General features: G+C 38.2%; 1 protein-coding gene across 3 annotated transcripts in view; it reads right to left on the bottom strand.

The window, feature by feature from the left end:
• The window catches only part of LOC118734996 (MAGUK p55 subfamily member 6), a gene marked incomplete at its 3' end in the record, with an annotated part of 403,145 nt that overhangs the window by 89,512 nt on the left and 303,026 nt on the right, over nucleotides 1-10,607 (bottom strand). For all 3 annotated transcript variants that reach the window (XM_036464596.1, XM_036464593.1, XM_036464594.1), the window contains 1 exon segment: nucleotides 7,911-8,121. In XM_036464596.1, coding sequence (XP_036320489.1) covers nucleotides 7,911-8,121 — 211 coding nt within the window.

Below are 10,607 nucleotides of genomic sequence, written 5' to 3'. Positions count from 1 at the left end.
GCTATTTCGCCCATCACTACCCTGCACACATTCCTAAAGTGGTCAAGAGGAAGCATTCACGCAGTAGGGGCCTTCCTAGATATCGAGGGGTTTTCAACAATGCCACTCCAGTGGGAATAGTCAAGTCTATTCATAATTTGAAGGTTTAAACCAACCTAATAAAGCTAATCTACAGCTTACCTTGTGACATAACTGTCGCGGCGGAGTGGTGGAACGCCTGCATTCAGCGCAGAGACAATAGGGGCACTCCGCAAGGTGGTGTTCTCCCTCCCTTTCTCTGGATTGCGGTTGCGTTCTATGTAGATGATCTGGATCTTTTAGTTAACGGGCGATTTCTATACACCCTTTTTTTCTGCCTCAAGGTTACCTGAAGCAGGTAACTAGGTGGGCGATCAACGGCGGCCTCACAGTAAATCCCAGCAAAACGGAACTGGTCTTGTTAAAGTACTTAAGAAGCCCAACATTGAGGAAAGGTTAAAAAATGCGTCGGTTGTCTTGTACTGCTGTAGGGGAGCCATCGGTAAAAGGTAAGGTCTCTCGCCCAAAGTAATTCATTAGCTCTATGGAACCAGATTTAAGCTTAGCTTGTTTCACGGAGCCCTTGTCTGGTGGAACCCGCTGGAAAAAGCTACACTTTTAAAACAACCGCAGTGTTTACAGCGGATCGCCCTGATCGGAATTAGTTGAAATTAGGAACCACACCTACATTGTCAGACGGAATTATAGCAGCACGAACTACTATTCGGCTAAGAGAAACCGGATGGTAACAGTCTGGAGTTCCGGGGGGCTTTGACTTCGCCCTGAACACATAGATTACATCGCCTCCGAAATGCCTCTTAGAGCTCCTTCTCTACCTATATTCCCTCAAAAGAGGATTGAGTATGGCGGGGTTACTAGGGCTTCCGAACTTCTGCAATGTCTTTCAGTTGGAAATAGCTGTCATCAAGGAAGCGGTAGACTCACTGTTGAAGGATGTGATGGTGCGTTAGAAATCGGTAAAGGAATATCTGAATTCTTTATCCAATGCGCCAGAGTATTTTTTATGTACTTCTTCTAGTATAGGTGCCGGGTCACAGTGACATCGCGGAAAACTGCGTGGCCCATGACCTGGAGTTGGATAAGTACCCTTAAAACGTTATCCCCAGACAAGGAGCAAAATGGGACGCCTCTGTCCTCCTGCGGTACACTCTTAGATGGTTGGACCTAGTGTAAGCTCGGCGAGCGCTAGACTAACACGCATACTTCGCACTTGCGTTAATGAAATTGGATACTTCACTAAATACCAAAAAAACCGGATAAAAGAAAGCGCTGCTCCTTTTGTGACATAAAAGAGGAAAAGAAGACGTTTCTCCGCTGCAGCAGATGTTTCTATAAGACACTTTAAAATATTTTTCCTGCGCAAGTAACGAGTGACCCATCGTTAGACCTCAAAGGTGCCAAATACCAAGTTACCTCTCAAGAGCTAGTGATGGGGGTTCGACAGACCATTGTGCGATTAATATGTGATCGGTAAGACTAGGACGTTCAACTGATCCCGTTAGTATCAGCTGTCAAGAGGAAGATGAGGTGGAATCATCTCCATACTTTCTTTTAGACTGTCAAACCTTCGCGAGGCTATGATGGAAGCTTTTGGCTCGCTCTTCTGAACTAACACTGAGCTATCATGGATCGAAATTAGCCGCGTTCGAAATGAAATGAAATCTGCGATAAATCAGTGAGTAATGAAGCTAAGTTATTCAAGTTTCAATAATTCTTTAGCAAAAAATACGTTTATGATAAAATTTTGGAAAATGGGAGTGGCCCCGCCCACTTTTGATCACATATGTGTATCTCGGTCACCGTTTGATCAATTTGTATCAAACTCGGTACGATTACTGATTACTTTCGGCTTAAGAGCAAAACGATACAAATTATTGAAACTGAACTTAAATTACGCCCACTTTTCATATAACGGTAAATTTCAGAAATGCTTGAAACTTCGATATTCTGAAATTTAAGAACGCTAATTTAATTAAAATTGATACTAAAAACAATCCCTTGAAAAGAAGTAACATTATTATGGAATTTCGGAAAATGGGCATGGCACCGCCTACACAAAACTGTATAAGTTTATCTCATTATGTCTAACTGAACGATCCATCGAAGCTGTTTGAAATAGGGGTAAAACCATCCCTGCTTACTAATAATAATAATAGATTGGCGCTTACACATATGTTAGTGTTTGGCCGAGCTTCTCCTCCGATTTGTGGCGTGCGCCTTGATGTTGTCACACAAAGCGGAGGGACCTACAGTTTAACGCCGACTCCGAACGGCGATTGTATTTTTATGAGAAGCCGTCTTTCATGGCAGAAATCCACTCGGAGGTTTGCCATTGCCTGCCGAGGGACGTCCACTGTCAAGAAAAAACTTTTTTCTATATTTTTTTTGCGATGTTGCTTTGATCAGGGCTTAAACCCAGGCGGAAAGGAAGCGCGCACTGCTTACCACTACACCACAGCGGCTGCTTACTACGTAGCGGTAATTTTCGGAGAGGTGAAAAAACTATGTATATGGAATACTTGCGCCGGGCATTTAATGTTCGGCTCCGCCCGAACTTAAACTTTTTTACCGTATGTATGTATTTCTAAAATTTGGCAGTTTGTCCGCTACCGCAGACTTATAAATTTAAGAAAAATCATAGCTCTAAAAAATACATTACAACCTGCTAATTAGAGATCGACACCATCATAAACTCAAACAAAGAGCTCTTATCAATCGAAAAAGTTATACTGCAATTAAAAAAAGTAATAGCAAATTTTAATAATAAAATTGAATAAAAACTAAACAAGATACATGTTTTGTATTAAAATAGGAAGTCTGTGGAAAACGGGACACTTCAAGGATGGACCGAGACACCGGGACGAACAGTCTAAAAGCGGGACATGTCCCGAAAAACCGAGACGTATGGCAGCCCCATACGGTGACCATATTTTTGAAGTGTAAATAAAGGACAAATTATCATGTGTATTTTTTAATTTTTTATTAAATTCAATAAACATATACACATTAATTATAATTTTTTGAATCTCTAAAGAGGAATCTGAATTTTGCCCCCTGTGCGACAGGCCTTAACCGTCTCCAATCGGAACCAAAATGCATACGCGATATCTGTGATCGAGGTATTACCGATTGAGGGGATGAGACTGCCAAAAATCGTTCATTTAATTTGTAAGGACCACCCTAGTATGAATTACTACCTTATACCCGCGGGTTTCACCCCACATTTTTATGCAAATGTGAAATATAGTTTAAAGATGTTATATTTAATTTCCGTGCCCATTTTATACATTTTTTTAACGAGTTAAGGTATTTAGGCCGTTTGAAGCTATGAAATTATAAAATCTTGTCTGCATGGTAGGCATACGAAAGGTATCAATTGCTCTTTCTTTGTTTACCTTAAAATGGTTCCAGGGATACATTGCGTGAACGTGTAGCCTTCTGGCAGGTGCCACGGCGGGTTTTTAATACTCCCAACTCCAATTCAGTAACCTGGCTTTGATAAAATACCACTTCTCAGTATTGTAGCTAAATGTCTCCAGAGGTATGCATCATGCGATTTTTAGATTATATCGCAGATGCCGACTCTTCCTTTTCCATTAGCTGAAATTTTGTCTATCAGTACGGTACTGATAAAATAATTCTCCATAGCAAATTTAAAATATTTCCAGAGATTTTATTATGAAAGTTTTAGTATGTATGGGAGGCCTCGTTTTCTAATAACTCACATCTTTTCCATGAGCAATTGATAAATTTTATATATATAACTCCATACCAAGTTCCAGTATTCTTCCACAAACACATCCAAGGAAATGTGGTAAAAACAGTCCCCTGTTTTCTTATAACCCTAATTTTCTTCAATGAGTTTAGGATTGATTTCACATACACAAGCCAGAATATGTTTCTATAGTTATTTTTTTTTACTAATTGCAATGTTTTTCGTAATTTCGTTAATTTTTGATAGAAATATAGTTCATTCTGCATCAAATGGCATATAAAGTAATTATTCAAAGTTTTACAAAATTGACAAATTTACACCAAAATTTTCAACTTTTAAATAACATTTTTTAGAACTTTTTTGAGTACGTAGTTTTGTAGTTCACTCAAATTCAGTATAATCAAGTACAAGTTTTAAGTAGCTTTAAACTACTGTTGATTTTTGAGAATTTTTTTTGCTGATGATGTTGCTCATTTTCTCCATATAACGGATGCGTGATAGTTTTTTGTATGGGAAAAATACCGAAGAGCGTCAATAAAAAAATTCGCAAACTCAACGGTAAATTATAGCCACTTAAAACTTGCACTTTCCTTCCTTCCTTATTTGGCACTGTAACCGCCTAAGCGAATTGGGCCACGTTCAACAAAGCACGCCAGTCGTTTCTTTTCCGTGCCAACTGACGCCAAATGGAAATGCCAAGTTCTTCTCCACCTGGTCTTTCCATCGCAGTGGGGGCCTCCCTCTTCCCCTTTTACCACCAGCGGGTTCCGAGTTGAATTCTTTCAGAGCTGGAGCGTCGGTGTCCGATCGAATGACATGGCCAAGCCAGCGGAGGCGCTGTATTTTAATTCGCTGCACTATGTCATGTCGCTGTAAGGCTCATACAGCTCATCGCTGCATCGTCTGCGGTACTCGCCGTCGCCTACGTGTAAAGGCCCGTAAATCTTCCACAGAATCTTTCTCTAGAATACTCCAAGAGCCGCCTCATCGGATGTTGTCATTGTCCATGCTTCTGCGCCATATACCAGCACGGGCATGATGAGTGTCTTATAGAGTGTGGTTTTCGTACGTCGAGAGAGGACTTTAGTCCTGAATTGCCTACTCAGTCCAAAGTAGCACTTGTTGGCAAGAGTGACTCTGCGTTGGATTTCCATGCTGACATTATTATCGGCGTTAAAGCTGATTCCCAATAAACGAAATTCTCTACTTTCTCAAAATTATACCTGTCAACAGTGACGTGGATGCCAAGGCACGAATGTGCTGACTGTTTGTTTGATGACAGGAGCTACTTCGTCTTGTCCTCGTTTACCTCCAGACCCATTCGCTTTGCTTCCTTATCTAACTTGGAAAAGGCAGAACAGACTTCGCGGTTCTTGTTACCGATGATGTGATGTCATCGGCGTACGCCAGCAATTGCACGCTCTTGTAGTAAATTGCTAAGCGGTTGAGTTCTGCAGCTCTTATTATCTTCTCCAACATCAGATTAAAGAAGTCACATCATAGGGAGGCGCACTGTCGGAAACCCCGTTTGGTGGCGAACGGCTCGGAGAGGTCTTTCCCAATTCTGACGGAGCTGGTGGTATTGCTCAACGTCATTTTACACAGCCGTATTAGTTTGGCGGGGATGCCAAACTCAGACATAGCGGCGTATATGCAACTCCTTTTAGTGCTGTCGAAAGCGGCTTTAAAGTCGACAAATAGGTGGTCAATTATGCAATTTATGAAATTTTTGCACATGCACTTCTCAACTGCCATGTAATTGGACTTTCTTAAGTTCTGATTAGATGGCTCTCCAAATTATGCTCTGCCTAGTCGGATGCATCCTCCGGACACTGCTTCCGGAGCATTTTGCGGACTCTGCATGACTTACAACCATGCAGAGGTGGCAAACGAACTTTGCCATTGGCCACAGTGCCTACCCACCATTTTTGAACCAATAAATATTTTTTTTTATATGAATACATAAATGTAAACATACTGGTCTCCCCTCTCACTGAGTTATTCAACCATGTTTCGGGCCCCGGCGAAGTCGATCAGCATCAGTCCGTTGTCGGACGTTTCGTCGTGGAGGCTGAATTTTTCGACGGTGGTCCCAAAGATCCCTTCCTTGCCCACCCTGACATTGAAGTCGCCAAGCACGATTTTGATATCATGACGGGGGCAGTGCTCGTACGGGCACTCCAAGCTCTCATAGGAGAGATCCTTGGATGCCTCATCCTTCTCTTCCATCGGGGCATGGGCGCAGATGAGCGAGATGTTGAAGAATCTCGCTTTGATGCGGATTGTGGCCAAACGCCCGTCCACAGGGATGAACGACAGTACTCGGGGACGGAGACTCTCTCCCACCACAAATCCAACACCGAATTTGCGCTCTTTTACATGGCAGCTGTAGTACGTGGCGGGTCCCAAACCCAGCACACAACTCATTGATGGAACGGGGGTGGTTTTGTAACCGAATACACGTTTAAAAAGCGCGCCGCTTGCTCCAAGACAGACACCCGCTTGCAGCCGCACCTACTGGTGAACAGACGCTGCAGACTTCAGTGAGCCCTTAAACCGAATAAGTCGGAGTGTCCCTACCAAAGCTCCCTCTCTTTCTGCCATGATCCAAGGATCCACTCGGATTGGTTACCGCATCTCGCACATGGGTTGCTCACGTTGCCCAGAGTGACACACGTTGCCGTGCGACAGTAACTGCATACTCAGCACAACGACTATACCCCATTGCACTCTGAAAACTTGCACTTTATTATACTAAAATTGAGTGAAGTACTAAACTGCATACTCAAAAAAGTTGTAAAAAACGTTGTTTAAAAGTTGAAATTGTCGAATTTTCTTAAAATTTTTAAAAACTTTGAGTCATTAATTTATATGCCATTTGAGAATGAACTATATTTCTATTAAAAATTAACGAAAAAATTTGCTACGAAAAACATTGCAAATATTAAAATTTAAAAATAAAACACTGTACGGAAACATATTCTGGTGATTGTACATATATATCCCCATACCAAGCTTGGGTACTCTACCACAACTATTTGAAGAGATATGCAATATGTAAGTTTCAGTTAGTATGGGAGGTTCCACGCCCATTTTCCCAAAACCCCATTTTTTCCGTGAGTGTGAATTTGATTTCCCATACATACATATCTCCATACCAAGTTCCAGTACTCTCTCACAAATACTTCCAGAGATATGTATGCATTATGAAAACTCCAATTTATATGGGAGGGGCCACGCCCTCTTGATTTATAGGAATTATTTTAAGTCTAACACCATCCTTGGGAAATCCGTAATAAGTGTGCGAAATTTGGATTCTGATCGGAAAGCGGTTAAGGAAGTAGTCTATTTTTTAATCCTGGTCATAAACCATCTGTTGCTACCTTTATACGTAAGCTATTCGCAAATAAAAATAATTTGTAAATACCTAACTCACTGTTTATTCGATGGTGAAAAATTCTTTTTTAATATTGCCTGATTGTAAAAATGACCACCGAAAAAGAAAATAAAGTTAAAAATGGCAACGTGTTGATTATAAAAAGGCAATAAGATGACCATCGAAAAAGAAAATAAACCTAAGAGTGGCGGCGTCTTGCGCTTATTTGCCAATAGTACCACTAATCAATACTTATTTGTGTGATTTAGTTATTTGCAAATAAAAAATTAACTCAGCGTTTATACGCCAAAGTTTACCATTTTGCAAATTGTTATTTGTAAATAATACGTGCGTATAGACGTAGTATGTGTGCGAAATTAAATTTACAAACGGGTGGCAACCCCCTTCAAAAATATCTTCGAATTAACGTCTCCCCAACATTTTTTCGTTAGACACCTGTATTGTAATATTTGATAACACTCATTAATTTAATTTAATTTACTTAACAGGTGGCAACTCTTAAAAAGTAGCCTATTTTCCAATCAGGTCATGAACCATCTGTGTGCAAAATTTAATGCAAATCCGTTCAGTCGTTTCCGCGTGATAATTAAACTAGATAAACTTTTATAACAGGTGGCAACTCTTAAAAAGGTAGCCTGTTTTTCAGTCTAGGTTATAAACTATCTGTGTGCAAAATTGCATGGAAATTCGTTCAGTCGTTTTCGCGTGTGGAACTCCAAACATACAAACTTTCACATTTATAATATTATTAGGACTTACGTGGTAAAACAAAGCCGAAGCGTTCCGAATCACTATTGACAAGGCGAGTTTTCAAGGTGCGTCTACCAACTCCTGGAACACCAATCAAAACAAGAGTTTTCCTTCGAAACGGCGGCATTTTAGTTACTTCCTCATACAACATCAAATCGGCTTTATCAAATTCACAGTTTGCTATGGATTTGTACATCGTTGTTTTCTTACGTTTAGAAACCTTTTTTTTTAAATTAAGAGAAAATGTTTTTATAATAATTATAATATATATTTAAAAATACACATGGTTGTTTAAATAATGCGAAAAAAGCAGATATGGGTTTATACTATCACAATTACATATCATCATCAATGCAAAAGGCGCTATTTGGCATTCTTATGAGGTTTCTTTCATTAGCGGGGTTTCCACGTGTGTAACAACATGGTGTGATAGCTATCGATGTTCGATTGTGTAAAGTCTTAAACAGCCACTCGACACAACGTTGGATGGTTTACAAAAAATTTTAACTAATAATGATAGTAAATTTACGAAAAGGTGCGTTGTTTTAAATTGTATCTGCCAGTGATTCTATAACGAAACAATGTTTACCACGCGCCAACGAATATAGCATGCGTGTGTGAATGCGTAAGCGCTTAGCGAAAAATCGGTAATCGCTTCTACACCTTTTCCAAATGAACTTCAGATACCGTAAAATATACTTCAGATTAATCAAATGCACTTCATAAATCGTAAAATAACTTCAGAATAGTCAATTGTATTTCAGAAACCAGAAAAAATACTTCAGATTCGTATATTGTACTTCAGATACCGTACGATGTACTTCAGATTAATCAACTGTACTTCAGCAACCGTTGAATCTTCTTCAGATTTGTCAATTGTATTTCAGAAACCATACGGTGACCATAAATATATTTTGAAAATGCAGGACAATTTTTCAAAAAATTTACCTACATATAATTGCGTAGTATAAAAATAACAAAAATATACTACATATATACATTCCTCGTCATTTGAATAGCGCACCCTCTTTTTGATCAACAAAAAAAAAATTGTCGCCCATATGTTTATTTTTTTTTTAATTTTCAAAAATTTTTAAAATGGGATGTAGACGTAGAATATGCTATATTTTTATAAAAAGTTAATGAATATTCAAGAAACAAAAGGAAAACTCTACCTACTAAGTATTAAAAGGTTGCGCTATTCAAATAACGAAGAGTGTATATTTCTTAATTATTAATCCAATTTTAAACTTTAAACATAAATCACATTTGCTTCATTGGTATTAATCTTTTAGTAATGAATATTTGCAAAATTATAATAAGGCATATTACATATTACTTTACACGAAATATAAACCTCTGTAAGGCAAATTTTTTAGGCAAACTTTGGGTCGTTGAACACGAAAAAAATACCCATGGTTTCAAAGAAGTGTTTTTGAGATTTGTTCGAAAAACGTATTTTTAGTACTTTTTCAGTTATTCCTCAATATCTCATGAAACGACCAACAGTTCGAAAGGTATTGATGGGCTCTTTGCAAAAATATATATTTTTTGTGCAGATTGTGTTTTCCGTAACATCTACATTTCTCATCAGATTTTCATTTACTGTAAAAAGAAAATGATTGAAATTTCAATTTTTCGATTTTGGTCGCTTGTAACACTAATAATTTTCATCGAAATCGGCAAAGTAATATATTTTTGTAAGAGGACTGTAGGTCGCTTATATTGATTGGATAATTTTTTCATTACATATTGACGAATTGGTTCGAAATATTCCAAAAACACGTTTTTCGAAAAAATTACGAAAACGCTTGTTTGAAAGGAAAATTGGCTTGGAAAATATTTTTTTTCTTAAGCGATTACCACAAAATTTGTAGTACAGTGTTATCGATATATTTGATGCTGGTCTTCAATTTCTCGTCATCCATTGTCCATAACCGTACAATATTTAGAACGCATTGACTAGTTGAACCTTCAAAACCAGCTTACCCTTATGTAGTTATCAATTAGTTATCGACACTGCTTTTATTTCGATTAGGAAAAGTTAATTTTAAAATATCGAAGAAAATGCGGGATAAAGGCAGGACACTTAGAAAAAATCAGTACATTTTGGGGGTTTTCTGTTGTGAAAAACTACGCAGGACAGACCTTTAAATAACAGTACGGTCCTGCAAAAAACAGAACGGATGGTCACCGTACATATAGCGTAAAATAAACTTCAAATTAGTCAACTGAACTTCAGACACCGTAAGATGTATTTCAGATTAGTACTGGGTAAGAATTCCTGAAGTGGGCCACCTAAAAATGTTAGGTCTCAGTTTTTGTTTTTAATACCATATTCTGGTAGAGTTTATAGTCCTATATACGTGTGCCAAGTGATTTGGTAAAAAAAATTTGTTGTTGTTAATATTGAGCAATAAAGTTTTTTGTAACTTTTTCTTCTGTCGACTATAACTTTTGCTAGGTTCTATCGATTTTGAAATTTCAAACTGCCATCGACTCATAATTCTTCACATTTCAAGCCTGTAATTTTTCAAAAAAATTATTACGTAATTTATTGCATATTACTTTCAATTGTTTATAACAAATTATGATAAAACAGTGTTCTGCATCGAATTTTTTCATGAAAAAAATACTGTATATGTATCAAGGGGAAACCTGAATGAATCCGTTGAGAAAAAAAATGAGACTCATTTGGAAAAAATG

Source organism: Rhagoletis pomonella, unplaced genomic scaffold (assembly GCF_013731165.1).
Source record: "Rhagoletis pomonella isolate Grant_MI unplaced genomic scaffold, Rhpom_1.0 Rhpom_scaffold_00003, whole genome shotgun sequence".
Classification (NCBI taxonomy): Eukaryota; Metazoa; Arthropoda; class Insecta; order Diptera; family Tephritidae; genus Rhagoletis; species Rhagoletis pomonella.
The sequence above is the reverse complement of the archived record's forward strand: the minus strand, read 5'-3'. Positions and strand labels throughout refer to the sequence as shown.